The following is a 17417-nucleotide window of genomic DNA, read 5'->3' as shown; positions in this document are numbered from 1 at the left end:
GGCGCGTTTTGCCAGAGGGGAGTGCAGAGGGCCCATTTTGCAATAGCAGAATGCATGTCGATATACGTCATTTGGTTTTAATGGCCTACAGGATATTTGGCTTTACAATGCCAGACATTAGCAAAAGGGTGAACTTGTTTGTATATGGAAAACACAAAACTGCCCCAAATAAATATATTTTTTTAAAACCTCATCCAATTTTTTAAACTTCTATCAACAAGTTTAAGTGTAATTGTAACAAAGTCAAAAGATGTGAGAAATGTGCCCCTGCTTAGCTTATTTTGAGAGCTGGAAATTTATGCCTAGTTAAAAATGCCTGAGGTAATATTACATCAGACGAAATGACAATGATTAAAATCAGGTTTTTTTTTTTCCTCTCTCCCTTTCTTTTCTTTTTTTTCCTCCTGAAAACGTGACAGCTCTTGGTATCCAGCAACATTAAACCGTTATACCCCCACCGTGGAACCGTTAGAAGGAGCAAAAATATATTTTAAGGGTAGAAAAAAAAAATCAAGATCCTTTTGAAAAAAAAGAGAGGGGGAATATCCAATTTTCATCGGAAAATTAAGAAGGGCGCGAGCAGGGCTGAGTTAATTGCAGCCTAATCTTTGCCCTGGAGGCGTTTGGAAGCCTTGAGCTGAATTTCTTTTCTTTTTTTCCGCTCTGCTCTGTCTTTGCTTCCCTGTGTGATTTACAGACAGATTGCTGGCTTTCTCTTCACAGCACAGCAAGCTTACAGCTTCTCTTTATATTTCATTTTTTGGGAGAGAGACAGCGTGAAGGGGAGCAGTGACCAGTGAAGACTCCCCCCAAATAAAGGAGATATACTAAAGGGGGCAGAGATTTTCTCCACCTTGCAGGTAAGAGAGAGAGTGAGCTGTGCTCTTTTTTTTTTTTTTAGGAAAGTCACTTGAGCTTTTTCGGGTTTAGTGTTAACCCCTTGGCTGCTGACGAGATATGCAATCAATGCGATGTAGTCTTCTCTGGCAGCCAAATGGTTAAGGCTGCGGGATCCCCCTCTTTGTTCCAAATTTCAGGGCGTCCTTTTAGGTTCCCCCTTTAACAAGGCGTCCCCACGCCAGTCCTGGGACCTGGATCATGCAGCAGCAAGTAAAATACACTTTATATGTCTTATTTAGCAATAGCAAACTTGCTTGTGTGTGTTGATACACGGCGCTCTGTTGCCCAATGCCCATACTGTGTGAAGCTTGGGAGTTGAAAGCTAAAACATGGGAAAAGGATGGTGACAACGGGAAGTATGGAATTCAAGTCTACTGCCCGTAAGGATGAATATTTTGTACGTGGTAGTTTTCACAGCAAAATATTGCACATACGTACAGCAAATCTTTCGTGTATCAGTGTCAGTGTTGTATTTAGTTTACAAAAGTAGGGGTTTGATTTGTGGATGGTTGTATTGCATAATGACATTTTGGGTATGGGACAGTTCAAAACGTATGACATTTTGTGCCCACTTCTGCCAGTGTAAACATGGGAACTGTTAGTTTATATTGTATAGATTAGTGAGTGCCAGCAGTTGTATAAAACTAGAATGCAAATAGTTATTTACCACAACCTTTGTGTCTTTAGTATTTGTGTGTGCGTATTAAAAAGGTGACGATTATTGTAATTTTGGGATTTCTTTGTTTACCACAATCCATCCATTTATATAAAGGGAATTGCTAAATATGATACTTTTGTGTAGAGTGCTTGTAAAAGTATTCACCCAGAATCATGTTTTACCTGTTTGTTCAGATGTCTCTGTATCTATCTATCTATCTATCTATCTATCTATCTATCTATCTATCTATCTATCTATCTATTTATTTTTGAGGAATTTTAAAAGCTAAAAAGTAACTTATTTCAAACTTTTATATTGCAGTTACTTCTGATAAGATCTCACTGCTAAGAAGTTTTGTATCACAAAATCTGTGACAATTTTCCTTATTTTAGGGATAAACTATTTGGTTGCAAAAGTGACCCCCATCCTGTGTCATCACTGCCTCAAACCTCTCTCTTTGTCATGATCCAATAAAACAGGGCTGTCCTAAGTTTTCAGATCAGTGGCAACACTTTATTTAAGTTGAAAGTTTGTGATCGAGTTTTAGAAATTTGATCAAGCTACTTTGTAAATAATACTGAAACAAACAGTTGTTTAGGAGATGAGTGCTACAGACCTATATACACAGAGGACAGAAATATGCTCCCTGGCAAAAAGAAGTGTCTCAATTTTGTGTGTTGTAAGTGGGGAGAGGATGTTTGGGAAGTCAGAACAATACTGTGGTGGATAGCACAGCTGTATTTTGGCCCTTGGGCCTTAGGTTGGAGAACCTTACTGTATCTGATGAGCAATGTGACCTAAATATGAGCAATAACTTTAAAAACATATCTGAATTGACAGTGTTAGGTAATGTGCTTGTATACATATTATTATTATTATTATTATTACTATTTTTTTTATAAAACTTTCTTAAAACGTACGCTGAACTAGAATCTAGAAGTTATTTTTTAAGCTTTTACTGTTTAAAAACTCCCTGCCTGTTTTTTTTTGTTTTTTTTTCTTCTCTCTATTGTTAGTCCCAGGGTGTATATTTTTTCAGTGTAACCTTTCACCCACACACTTTATTCTCTATGCTTTTGCTTAGTGTAGCTAGGTTGTATGTTCCCCATATCAACAGCAGTATTGGTTACCAGGGCCTCAGGTTATATGCAGAGGTGGGAAAGCTTCATCCGCCCAAAAGTTCTTTACACTTTTGAAGTCTATTTCTTTTTCAGTGGGATCTGAATGTATCATCCACTATGTGTGTAATAAATGAGCAGTATTCCTGTAGGCTTTAGAGAAAGAAAGACAACACCCAGGAATATTCTGCAGTCTTTCAACATTCTCCGCTCCAGGCAAATGCCCCTAGGCAAAAAACTGAATGGAACTCTCTCAACTGCCTTCTGTTTACCTTTTATGGTTAAAATAACAGCTTAGGAAAGAGGCAACTTCATGGAGAAAACGATTCAGTGAAATCATCTCAAGCTGTAGTAGCATAGCTCGTTTAATCACCCCTAGAGAGCTGAACAACTGTGAGCACAATGGGACACAAAATCATTTTGTGTGTAAATGAGCATGGCATTCTGATTATTTCACTTTACACGGGCAAATAGCTTTTACAAGCTGCATTTGTGCAGTTAGTCTACAATGGCAGGGGGAGATAATCTGGCGATGAAAGAACTTGATGTGCAATTTTAGAAAAAAGAAAAAAAAATTAAATATTCACGTAATTTGGGGGACCAGGCGGTATTGGTTTTGCCTGCAGCAGGATCTGCTGTTACTGAATACTTTTTTGTGCTTCACATTGCTTTCTTTTTTCATTCAATTAAGGACAGTGATTATTTTACATAGAATAGACTAATTCAATTTAACTGAACCCACTATGTGCCAAGAGAAATGTGCACTATATTGTACTGGAGGGGTTAGCAATCATCTTTTTTTTTTTTTTCCTCTAAAAGTATAATTTTATGATTCTCTGTTGTTTTCTTTCTTTCTTTCTCTCTTTCTCTTTTTTTTTTCTTTCTTTTTCTTTTCTTTGTGCTCAACAAGCCCCAGTCAAAGACCCGTACCTCTAAGTGAAATGACAATTACCTGGTCCTATGATGCTAAACATGCAAAACAACTACCCTTTCCAACCCAAGAACTTAAAAGCAATTGTTGATTTTATTTTTTTAAATATATTCATGGATTATCCCTATTTTACCCTCTAAATCATTTTCATTAAAGTATATACAAAGTTTGGTGTGTGTGTGGGGGGGGGGGGCAGTGTAATATGTTGCATCCCAACCCTGCTTAAAAATACATTTATTTTTATTTTAAAAAAAATTGGTTGGACTAAAAAATAAAAAAAATCGTAATATTTTAAAGAGAATTGCAAACCATATGAAGACCTTGCATGTGTTTATTTTGTAAATTAGAGGACTACTCATTCTCATTTGTGCTTAATTCCAATATGCAGCTGTTTTCCCATTCAAAGATTTCCTTTATATTATCAAATTATTACTTAAAGGGACACTGAACCAACATTTTTTCTTTTGTGATTCAGATAGAGCATGAAATTTTAAGCAACTTTCTAATTTATTCCTATAATCAAATTTTCTTCATTCTCTTGGTATCTTTATTTGAAATGCAAGTTTAAAAGGACACTGTACCCAAAAAATTTCTTTCGTGATTCAGACTGAGCATGAAATTTTAAGCAACTTTCTAATTTACTCCTATTATCAAATTTTCTTCATTCTCTTGGTATCTTTATTTGAAATGCAAGAATGTAAGTTTAGATGCCGGCCCATTTTTGGTGAACAACCTGGGTTGTCCTTGCTGATTGGTGGATACATTCATCCACCAATAAACAAATGCTGTCCAGAGTACTGAAACCCAAAAAAAAGCTTAGATGCCTTCTTTTTCAAATAAAGATAACAAGAGAATGAAAAAAAATGATAATAGGAATAAATTAGAAAGTTGCTTAAAATTGCGTGCTCTATCTGAATCTTGAAAGAAAAAATTTGGGTTCAGCGTCCCTTTAACAACCATTCTCAATATAGACCTTTTTATTTATCTGTAATTTGAGGTGAATTTTTAAAAAGTTCCTAAACAAGAATATGTTTTAAAGCAGAGATTGACGCCTGTGAGCTACAACTCCTAACTTTTTGAAGCATTCTAAACATGTTTATTTATAAATTCCTTCCATAGCTCCTAAAGGAGTATATGACATCTTTAAGATATATATGGTACACATTATCTGACTGAGTCTTTTATTCATTTTTGTTCTTAAAGGGACATTAAACCCACATTTTTTTCTTTCATGATTTAGAAAGAGCGTGCAATTTAAATCAACTTTCTGATTTACTTCTATTATCTAATTTGCTTCATTCTCTTGACAACCTCTTGTGATAAGCTTTTTTTAGATAGGCTCAGAAGCTGCTGATTGGTGGCTGCACATAAATGCCTTGGGTGATTGGCTCACCCATGTGCATTGCTATTTCTTAAACAAAGAATATCTAAAGAATGAAGCAAATTAGATAATATAAGTAAACTGGAATGTTGTTTAAAATTGTATTCTCTATCTGAATAATGAAAGAAAAACATGGGGTTTAATGTCCCTTTAACCTCTAATTATAATCCTAATTAAAGGGACACTGAACCCAATGTTTTCTTTGGTGATTCAGATAGAGCATGCGATTTTAAGCAACTTTCTAATTTACTCCTATTACATTTTCTTCATTCTCTCTGTATCTTTATTTGAAAAGCAAGAATGTAAGTGTAGAAGCTGGCCCATTTTTGGTGAACAATCTGGGTTGTTCTTGCTGATTAGTGGATAAATTCAGCCACCAATAAACAAGTGCTGTCCAGGGTACTGAATCAAAAATTGTCTGGCTCCTTAGCTTAGATGCCTTCATTTTCAAATAAAGATAGCAAGAGAACGAAGAACAATTGATAATAGGAGTAAATTAAAAAGTTTCTTAAAGTATCCCTATAAGGGGTTACAATCTGTATGAACGGAATAGAATGTAGAAAACCCTTCTCTGAAGGGTACATATAGAAGTGTTAAATAAACAACAACAACAAAAAAACAGGTAAAAAATATTAAGAGCATTCCAGAGCCTGGGAATTGCCTAGCTCTGTCCTAGTTATTGTTAATGTGTTCTGTCTAAAAGCACCAATTCATATCGATCTTGCCCTTTTATAAAAGTGTTCACTTTTGAGTGTATAAATACAGACTATCAATCCCCTTTTAACCTTTATCCAAATCTCTGATTTTGTTATTCAGTGTTTGATCCATATTGTTAGGCATTTGCCAATGATCTTAACTTCTCAGTATTTGGACCAAACATCTGAGTATGCATCAAGTCATTTCATATGCATGAAAATCCCTGAGTGCTAACAAGTTATTATATTTAGGGCTTGTTGCCTTAATTTATATACATATGCATAACAATCAGTCTAATCCTATAGAAGAGTCCATCATGTTCCTAATTAGATTCAACATTTTAAGAAAAATCTGGGAGTTTGAGAACTACAAGTGCTAAAAACACTTGTCTCCTTTAAAAGCACATTAAAGAAACGCAAGTCTCTACACTCATGTAAGAGCACTAGTTAACCTGCTTCATGACAAAATTTAATATTTACGTTAAAGATGTTTAAGCTGATTATGAAACTAACAGGAAGTGTCTTTAGGGACAGATTGCTGATAGGGCCTAATCAACAGTGACATGTTGTTTTTCATTATTGGAACATTCCTTAAGAAAATTAGGGAATGTTAAATGTGACAAAAATGTATCTTGGATGATCAAAATGTTAGGAGCCAAAATGTATAGTTAATTATCTATGTATCCCAGGAGATTTTCCTCATTCGTGACTTTCTTCTATCCCTATTATACAAGTTTTTTTATCATTCCTATTATCTCTCAATACTGTATATCTTTTGAAGTAATTTTTAAGTCACAGATGTTCAGGTTCCAATGTATCTATGCAGTATACATTTTTATGGCTAATATGTCTCAGAGAGGTTTTGATGTGGGTAAAGTTTCAATATTTTGTACCATCTTGACATGTAGGAAGAGTCAGTTCATCCAATGTTCTACGTTTCTTACATAACTATACACCAGTTCACGGTGGTTTGTAGGCAACTCTAACTTGAGAACTTTTCAATGTAATGTCTTGGAGGGAAAAGTGGGAGAGTGAAAAATGCTTTAGTTCAGTTTAAAATCTGAAAGAACATTTAGGAATTGCAGAAAGCAAATACGATTATAGCACAAAATAAACAGAGCCCAAAAATATCCTAATTTTTAGTTATCTTGAAGGAGCACCGAGTGCTAGATACAAGAACTATTTGGTGATAAGAAAACGTAATGTATCAAGAAGGGATTCATAGTATGTTGGTAATTCTAGGTTACTGAGTAATTTGTGGTACTTAAAATAAATAACTTATAAACTATGAGAGAGCAGAATTATCAGGATATTTAATATATTTTGCATAATTAAATAGAAAGTTTAATTATAATACTAAATTATATGTATCAAAGTACTGTCAATCTGATTGATCTTTTCCCCAAAATTATTTTTAAACACAGAATAACAACAAAAAAAGCATATATGATTAGTAGCAAGGTGAATGACTTGGATATGGAACCAGGAAGAAACCTGACTGTCAGTTTTTGTTGTTTGAAATGAATATACTTTTCTGTAATAGTAGGGAAAACTGGAAAAATATGCTTAAGTTCTCTTACCGTTCTGGAAAAATGTAGACAAGATTATTCAGAATAACTCTTTACAACATTGAGTAAACCTCATACATTAATTCTACGAAATTTAGTTTTTATTAAATATAAAATTGAAACAATTACAAATATAATTTCATTTTGTGTGTGTATGTATATAATATATATCATACAATTTTACAATTGGTAATTTTTGTATTTTTTCTGTTTTTGTGCAAGATGGGTGGACTCAGGGTCTTGTATAAAAAAAAGATTGTATTAGCACGTCCTTTGTAAGCTAAATGGCATGAAGGATAATGGTCAATATTGCTAATTTGTTAAATTCTTAAAAGATTAAAAAAAATGTTTTTTCTTTTTAATTATTCTGCAGGTGGATGTAGAAATACCAGAGATTGAGATTGGATTGATGTGAAATTTGCTACATCTATAAACGAAACAAAATGCCTTAGGAATTGAGGAAGTCACTAATTTAGAGGTGTCTCGTTATTGAGACAAACTTGCAAAAGACCCTGAATCCCAATTCACAAATTGGTTCTCCATTTGTCAGGGGATATTTCACATCTAACACATAAGCCCACGACCTTTAATTAGAATTTTGCACTTTGTTTTATGCCCCTTGAGGCTGACACCTTGAAAAAAATCTTCTATGTTCTTATTGCTAATAAGCATATCCCTACTACCCTCTGGTGTTTTTGAAGAAAATGATGCAAATATACTTAATTGCAGCGGTGGCAATAATTTGTTAGCAGAATATATGATCAGGCAGATGCAGAAAAAGATCTGATTAGATCTATGAACACATCAGAATTCAGATATCTCTGCTCTAAAAGAGAACTCTTCATTTTTTTTTTTGTGTGTGTCCTCTACCTCTAGGAGGGAAGCATCATGTCCCGTCTGTCTCTAACGCGGTCCCCAGTTTCTCCACTGGCTTCCCAAGGAATTCCTCTTCCAGCACAGCTCACAAAATCCAATGCTCCAGTGCATATTGATGTTGGAGGACACATGTACACCAGCAGTTTGGCCACACTGACAAAGTATCCAGATTCCAGGTAGGATTATCTCCTGATATGTATAAGCTGTTATAGGTCTTCTGTATTTCCAAATTAATTTTACACAATACTTTAAAATCACAAATGTGACAAAGCATTTTAGCTACAGCTATTGTTGTTCAGTACTTTTTAATTTAATTTTTTTTTGTGTGGTTTTATTTCCCTCTCATTTGAATGCATTGTCGATACAGTTTTATTCATTTGTATAGCTCTGTTACTCTGGGGATTAACTAAAGCAAGGTCATTAAATATTTGAAATTGTGGACCTTTGCGTTCCAGTGTTATATATGTTATGTTGTATGGTAATGCTAGAATATAGTACAAAAACTCATCAAGCATTTTGTTGAGTAAGATTGTAATACATCTCAAAGTTATACTTCTTTTCTCACTGCATTAGTTTGCACCTACTCTTAAGCTTTTAAGGTGTGTTAAAGAACACATCTTTTTCTGCTTCTTTTTTCACTGTTCATGCTTCTTTATAAATTAGTATTTTGATATATGTAGTGCGATACGTTATAGCTTAGGGTTAATACCGATAGGCATACCAGTAATTTAGCAATGTCGGAATAACTGTTAAGTTGTTTTGTATCTGTGTGTGTGTATATATGTATTTGTGTATATGTGTGTGTGTATGTATGTGTGTGTGTGTGTATATGTATATATATATGTATATGTATATATGTATGTGTAGTAACTGTGCAATTTTTTTAATGTGTACATAGATTAAGGAGAGTTGGAGACATTTAATTAATTGAATTTGTTCATCTTGTTTGCAAAAGACTCAATTTGTACTTATTTTACATTAAAAAAATGAGGTTAAAGCTGTTTCTTAAACTAACAGGAAGTACATGCATTCGACCAACTTATCCCTTTTAGATAGGTTAATCAATGGATGATAAAAAAACATCTATTCCTCTACTGGTGAGCAGTGATACTACCCACAAGTATATAGTCAACAAAGCAAAAAGTTTTATTTTTTAGCCCTCTAATGTGTTTAAAAAACACACACAAATAAATCCTGTAAAATATATTAAATATCCTCTTCTATATGCAACACAACTTCCTTTAAAACAAAATCTGGACCATACCTGAATATCCACTGTCTTTTATATTAAAGGATCATGAAAGTCTTAAAGGGACAGTTTACTCAAAAATGTTCTCCCATTTAATTTATTCCCAATGATCCACTTTACCTGCTGGAGTGTATTAAATTGTTTACAAGTAGCTCCTTTACCCTTATATTGACATTTGAAATAGTTGATTTAGCATGTGGTATCCCCACCTATTCTGAAAGTTTGTGGCCGCAGGTCTAAGCTATAGATAAGCTTTGTAAACACAGCCAGCAGAAGAGATTACACTCTTAGTGGGATATAGCAGAGATAAGGTAATACAATGTTGATTTTACATTGTTCTCTCCAAGTACTGGTGTTACAGTAATGAGGTCTGATTATACCTACAAGCTCAACCCATTTTATTAGGTTGTGGCTTCAAAACACAAAATCAGAGCATTAATATACACAAATAAACCTTAAAAAGCTAATTTTCATACATTTTTACTCTGCAGTTGGTAAAAAAAGCAATTGTAAACACATTAAGGGAAAAACTATTTTACAGTATACTGTAAACGTTCATGATTCGAATACAATGTTTTTCACTAAAATTATTTATGATTTTAGTAGGCTGGCTTCTTTCTTTTAAATATTTTAATAACTAGCTACATCGTAATATACAGGCTTTAATATGTCTGTAATTTGTTCAGTAACAGATTTTTACTACTCGATCTTTTAAATGTTGTTTGTTTTTAAAATTTTACTGTACTTTTCCTTTTGGTTATTTCAACACAAGAGCTTTGGTATGCAATAAAAAATACATAGAAGCTAAGGACTGATTTTTTTTAATAAAAATGTGTTGCACCTTGAAAAACTGAACATACTTTTTTACTTTGTGTGTTGTTGTTTTAACCTGTAAGTGAAATTGTTTAGTCTTTAGGTAAGTTATTCTATAATGTAGTCACACATGTGTTATAGTTGGTCAACTATAAAAAGGCACATTGATGATTAAGCCATCTGTGTAATCTGGCATTTACCCCTGATGCAGGTGCAGTTCAAAGTTATACCTAAAATTTGTAAAGCAATCAGTTTAGTTTTCTAAATGAGTAGTTTCTGCTCAATGGCAATAAAGAGTCTGAGATGATTTCAATATGTTTTTCAGTTGTCTTTGACACACCTTTAAATTAACTTATTAAAAATAAACTAGTCGTCCTGTTTCTCTATTTGGTTCTGGAAACCATTCATTGAAGTTAAACATTAGCTTGTACACGACTGCACATAATTTTCTATTCTGCAAGGTCAAAATTGAATTTAGATCCTCCTACTTTCCTTAAGAAAGCAGATTTTTATTTAATTTTTTTAATTTTATAATAACACGTTATGGAGAAATCTGGTTGTATCCATTATATGTATCAAACCTTATATGCATGATATTGAAAAGAAGAAATAAAAAATGTGTAGCATTACAATTGGTGAACCTTCAAAACAACTGTTTTAAGCAGTCAAAAGTAAGGCAAATTATAGTCTCTCCCAGTGAGAGAGAAGATTTCCCATGAAGCAAGTTCAGCAGACCACAACCACCATCACCACAGGTTATGTACGTTTAACTGGTTGGCAAATTTGTCTGATCTTTAGGAGATACCCAGGTTACAAATGATCCAACCATGTCAGGAACCTATGAATAATTTTAATGTAGGCATATATAAAAAAATACTTAGAATTTAGAACTTTGTGTTTTTTTTTTTGTTTTTTAAGTCATGAACATTAAAGCTGCAATATTGTAGACAAGACAAGATAATTCAAACATTCTTTTATTTAACTTCTGTATAGAAGAATTTTGCAATATACATGTATTTCCAAAAAATGCTAAAAATTATCACTATTACATTGACGGATTTTACTGTGCAGGGCAACCTTGAGCATATGTAGATATGAACCATGTACCAGTATATTTTAAACTGTTTCTGCTCAGATAGCCGACTGTGTCATGTATTGTGTTAGAAATTGCTTGATACAAGCTAGTGCCAGCTCTCTAAGCAGACAGTTTAAATTGTTGGTGCAAAGAGCATATATAGATATGTTTATTGTGCCTATGAACAATAAAAGCTTTTAAAAGTTTTACTAGAAGCATCTTTGAAAATACAAGTATATTGAAAAAATGCTTTATTCACATCTGAAATGCACTTGTGTAATTTAGTTTATTAGTCTCCATAATTTAATACATGACCTATGTATAACTGGCCCTAATTGGCCACAGCAGAGAGAGATAATTCTAAATTACAACATGGCAGCTCCCATTGTGTTATAGATACTAAAAGTTTGCACTTGTTTTGTCAACATTTAAACAACTAGTGAAACTTTAAAAAATACATCTACATGTTATAGACTAATCTTTTCTTTGAATGCATCATTCTATCTACCATTAATTTAGTGTTTAATGTCCCTTTTTAAGTTTATCCCTAAACTGTCACAGGCGAAAAGAAGATTGTCATAAAATACAAAGGATAATAAGATAATTCTATCATATTATTTAAATTGTAAATCATTAGAGTGCTTATGTCTAACTATCTCATAATAAGAAAGGATAATCATCCAACAAGGTGCATAGATTTTGCTGTTTAATTAGGTGACATCATTCTAACATTGTTTTATATGTTTTCTTGTATCTCTAGAAATAATGCTTTGTTAGTAAGTTGCAGAGATGATGTATCCTTCTAGACTAGATATCACAGCACAAGTATGCACTATGTTTGTACTAATTGCCATATTAGTAGAGGTTTTCAGGAGGTGGGATTTAGCTTTATTACACATTTACCTGGTTTAGCATCTTCCCTTTGGGTTGCCAGTTTGCTCTTGTTTTTATGCGACGTACAACCTGGTATTGCTCTCACAACAGATTTAAGTATCAAAGCTAATCCATCCTATCTGAATTAAGATGGTATGACTTGTAGGCAGAAGAGCAGAGCTATGTCAGAGGTTATTTACTGAAAAACATCTGTCTTGAAATCTCATAAAAACAGGCATTGTAGACTGAGATAAAAAGAAAAAAAGTTAATTTGTAGTTGTGTTTTTTTCATAATATGAAAATGTTAAATATTGACACATGCTGTCTCGTGTACACTTGATATTTCTCTTTTAAAACTGACCCAGTAATTGTTAAGCAATTCCTTTTGTAGCAAACTTCAGCAGATAGTTTGCAGCAACCAAAATATTGGAGCCTTTAAAATCTTGTCTTTGCAAACAGTCCTTTAGGCGTTCCTGCTCCTAAGAGGTAATTATGCCACCCCCAGTGTCCCCAGTCGTCGTCCTTGTTAATTATTAATTTGTTGAGGACATACATTAGAACAGTATGAAAAATTAGTTTTACAAGATACTGGTCCAGTGCTTGGCATAAACTTAAAGCATGGCACAGATTGTTAAAGGGGGGCCTGAAAACTAATATCCACATTACCTGCTTGTATACAAGTTGTAGTTTATGTTAATCAAAGGTACATAATACAAAGACAATGATTTAACACCTACTCAAACAAGCAGAAGGTTTTTATTCCTGACATTTTATTTTTTCTCATATTTACAGGCTCCCTGTATCGTGTGGCACCAGCCAATCATAGACTACTATACGTATACACAGTGAACTAGTGCACATGCTGAGTAGGATCTTGTAGAAAGTGTGTATATATAAAATACTTCAAGGGATAGAAGTCTAGTCAAAATTAAACTTTCATGATTCAGATAAAGCATGCAATTTTAAGCAACTTTTTAATTTACTCCTATCATCATTTTTTTTTTCCCGCTCTCTTGGCATCTTTATTTGAAAGAAGCAAGAATGTAAGCTATCTTCCCTTAGCTAGAAACTTCTGCACAGTGTAAAAAATATCATGCCCATTGCCTTTCTCTTCCAGCTTCACAATATACATTTTGGGGCATTAAAACTATAAAATATGCAGCACCCCTTCTTGTACATTGATAATGCTGTTTATATTTGTAGTTTGTTAACTTACACCCTATCACAGAATTTACCTTTAGCAGTGTTGTCTATATAGCACAATCCACTTTGTATGCTCCCTTAAAGTGATGGTAAATTCTAGCGTTATTCTGTATATTCTGGCGCCAAGCCGGTAACGTGACCTCTCAGCCAAATAGCGTTCTGCCGTGGGCTGCCTTAGCAGCTCAGTGCAGCGAACGCTGCAAACAAATATAGGAGCGTTCAGAATGAAGTAGTTTATACTTCATGAATGAATGTCCCCTTTATTTGTTCCAATGGTAAATCCTAGCGTTTCACAAACACTAAGATTTACCATCACTTTAAGTAACCATAAGTTCTTTCAAATGTTGCAATTCCTCTGCAGAATAAAAGCTAAGCATACACATAAAGGGTGCCTTGCTATACACACACTTTTTAGAGTATTTCTCCAATATGGCATACGTGTGGTATACATTACTTTATTGATTTAAAGGGCATAATAAAAATGATTATTTAAACAGGTTGAAAATCAGTGCAGGCATTCAAGACTCTTGGGTTTCTTTGTCATTCACATATTAAAAACCTTGATAAGTTATTCCCTTATTTCCTCCTCTTTGAAAAATTGATTTTGAGTCCTTTGAAAAAAAGTTTGTTTATATGTTTTTTTATTTTAACCAAAGCAAATGGTCCTTTTGCCTAGAGTCTGTAAACACGGATATGGCCTAGGGAAGAATTTGTGCTGCTACTGGCAAGGAATGGGGAGTAAATGAACCTTTTTGTTGGATGGAACACAAGCATCTCTAATATTTACCAGGCACAGTAACCAGGAACATACGCCCCAAGCAACATCCAAAGTAATTTTTAGACATTTATGGATTCCATGACTTTAGGTAATAGAGGAATGTTTGAATGTTTTTGGTACACACAAGTGTTTGTGAACTGCTTGCACAATATCCTTGCTTATATTTCAATTCTCTCTGCTATCCAAGGTAGGACATCCTGGGAGAACTCTTTAATCACAGTATGGCAGCCTTTTTGCAGAGTTCGCTATTATATTGTAATAGATTTATGGTTCTGAGGTTCACTCTTGGTAATCCAAATTTTACAACTTTTGTTAACACGAAAGCAGGACCGAGAGGCTAATCATAGCTTATTCTTCTAAACCATTGAACAAGGTTTAAGACTTTGAGTTCAACCTTGGTTATGTGAAAAAATTTTAATTACACAAACAATAGTTGTGCACTCAGAATACTTTATAGCTGATGTAATTGTACAACAGACTCTGATAGGGACTATGACATCATCTTGTCTTTTGTACTGCATCTGAATAGATTTATTTTTCCTATAAAGTATATTTCAGCTGGGTATTTTAGGTTATTTGTGGACCTTTGCTAGTTTAATTGATATAAAGGTTTTCCAGAGGATATCTGTAAGGGACATGAAACCTAATTTTTGTCATGAGTCAGGTATACGGTTTTAAGCAATTTTCCAATTTGCTTTGTTCCCTTGGTATCCTTTGTTATACATAGGTAGGCGCAGGAGCTGGAAACTAGCTGCTGATTGGTGGCTGCACATATACTCAACTTGTGATTGGCTTACCAATGTGTTCAGCTAGCTCCCAGTAGTGCATTGCTGGCGTAAATTAAAAAGTTGTTTAAAAATGCATGCGCTATCTGAATCATATATATTTGTTTTATTTCATGTCCCTTTCCACAATCTTGTACTCAGGTAGGACAAGCCTTCAAAGGGACACTAAAGTGAGAATTAAACTTAAACAATTTAGTTAGAGCATACAATAAAAAAAAACAAAAAACTTCCAATTGAATTTCATTATTAAATTATTCAGTCTCTCTATATGCACACTTTTTGAGTCAGAAGCTCCTACTGAGCATGTGCAAGACGTCACAGTGCATGCACACGAGTCTGTGATTCATATGTCATGATACAAGGAAAGGAAAGGAAATTAAAATTTGTTAGAAAAAAATCTACTGCTCATTTAAAAATCAAAGTGCTATTTTAATTTTATTATGTATTTAATTTGTATGCCATTCAAATGTTTTTAATGATCCTTAGTTAATATCAGCAATCAAATATCGAATTGCAACAAACCTACATACAACATAAATGTTTTAAGCAATTCGAATTGTCGCTTTAATAAAGGAACATGAAACCCAAAATGTTTCTATCATGATTCAGATAGATCACATATTTTTAAACAAGTTTCCAATTTACTTCTACTATTAAATTTGCTTCATTCTCCTGATATTCTTTGTTGAAGGAGCATCAATACTGGGAGCTAGCTGAGCACATCAGTTGAGCCAATAACAAGAGGAATATTTGTGCACCCACCAATCAGCAGCTAACTCACAGTAACTCGGCTGAGTGTGTTTATCTTATCTTGTTCACTGCTTTAAACAATCACTGTCAGGTGTGTTACTTGTTTAGGCGAACAATTTTTTTTATTTTACAGAATTGGCTTTCCAGCCCTTTAAAGAGCATGGCACAAGCACTTGTTTTTTTTAAAACACAGAAACATTTTACAGCAAAATAAAGTAAAATAAATACATGCAAAACTTTTTTTTATTTTTTATACTATACACAATGAAATACTTTGGGGCATATTTATCAAGCCCTGTATGTATGATCGGGTTGGTCCATCCAACGATCGGGTTGATTGGCGTTATTGCACAATCAGTTCACAAGAACTGCTGGTGCAATGATAAATGCCGACAGCGTATGCTCTCAGCATTTATTGGTGTGCGGCGGACATGATACGCTACTACGTATCATGTCCACTTGCACATTGATAAATATGCCCCTTTGTCTTAGAAGGTAAAAATGCTTCATGTTCCTTTTAAATCTGAACTCTGGGTGTTTTTGAGAAATTAAGTAGCAAATCAGTATAGTTTTTTTCTGGCAGTATCTTGAGCTCCAAAGCAAGGTGACTTTTTAGACCTTTATATGGAATAACTACTTTTTGCCTGCTTACAACAATCATTAGAATAGTAAGAATTATATTGTATTACTTTTGGAAAGTTTAATTGTATTGATCCCATTTTGAAGTTCCCCCAAAACAGGAAACAAGACTATGAAAGTTTTTTTCCTTTTCCTTTCCTTTCCCTTCCCTTCCTTCCTTTGTCCACAGTAGAATGATACATTCTGTGTTGTCAGGTTTATGAAGACAAATGTTAGATAATACAGAAACCTTAAGTCTGTTTTTGTCACTTGAATATAGGGATGAATTATTATTATTGCCAAGATAATAGTGAACTGTGCGCTGTATTGTCCAGATCAGTCAAATTCTGAACAATTACATTTTGTAGAGGTTTACAGAAAACCTAACAGTCAGCTTTCATGGCAATTAAAAGGACATACTAATGCAAAAATGAAATGCTTTAATTTGTTAGAGCATGCCATTTTTGTATTGGTGTCCCTTACTTACTATATCTGTAACCCTAGCATAGGGGATAAAAAAACTTTTTCTATTCTCACACTGGGATCCACAATACATTGTACTAACTGAGCGGTTAATCACCAGTAAGCAAATTAGGCCCTGAATATGCATATAGTTGCATCATCATTCATGTCCTACTCAAGGGTGAAACTGAAACACATAGGGGTAAATTTATCATTGATTGGACCAGGTTCACATGTATTTTACTTGTCTGCCCGAGATTGCAAATTGTGGGACGCCTTCAGTTCCATATTTGGCTTTGCATGAGTGTCTGCTCATGCAATGCCGTTTCGCTTCTCTCGCGCAACCAATTGTGTGAGAGGACTGGTCAGTCTTCCCTGTTGAATCAGTTCTTTTATAAGTAATACACATGAATCTAAATTCTGGTCAATATTGGTCAAGGTCTGCTTGTCAAAAAATATGTAATTACACATTTTTGCGCCAAGAAGATAACGTTTTTTGCAAAATTGTTCTGTTAAGCCAAAATCGCTCACCTTCCTGAAATACTACTTAATAATCAGTAACTAATATTTTATGTAATTGCAGTAATCCTTATGGTAAATTATTTTTGGTTGTTGGAATCAAACTATGGGCTGCTAAGGTCTGTAAAGGCACATACAGTAGCATTTGCATATAGCAATATATTT

The 17417-nt window shown here is 33.9% G+C and overlaps 1 protein-coding gene across 4 annotated transcripts in view; it reads left to right on the top strand.

Annotated features, from left to right (window-relative positions):
* The first annotated feature begins 351 nt into the window (after positions 1 to 351).
* KCTD15 (potassium channel tetramerization domain containing 15) overlaps positions 352 to 17417 on the top strand; it is a 104078-nt gene continuing 87012 nt past the window's right edge. Inside the window, exons 1-2 of one of the 4 annotated variants that reach the window (XM_053701491.1) lie at positions 352 to 860; positions 8128 to 8303. In XM_053701491.1, the coding sequence (XP_053557466.1) occupies positions 8140 to 8303 (164 nt within the window). In that variant the 5' untranslated portion in view covers positions 352 to 860; positions 8128 to 8139. The other 3 variants (XM_053701506.1, XM_053701485.1, XM_053701499.1) reach the window with 3 other exon arrangements.

Source organism: Bombina bombina, chromosome 1 (genome assembly GCF_027579735.1).
Source record: "Bombina bombina isolate aBomBom1 chromosome 1, aBomBom1.pri, whole genome shotgun sequence".
Taxonomy (NCBI): Eukaryota; Metazoa; Chordata; class Amphibia; order Anura; family Bombinatoridae; genus Bombina; species Bombina bombina.
Note: the sequence above shows the minus strand (reverse complement) of the source record. Positions and strands in the feature narration are given on the sequence as shown.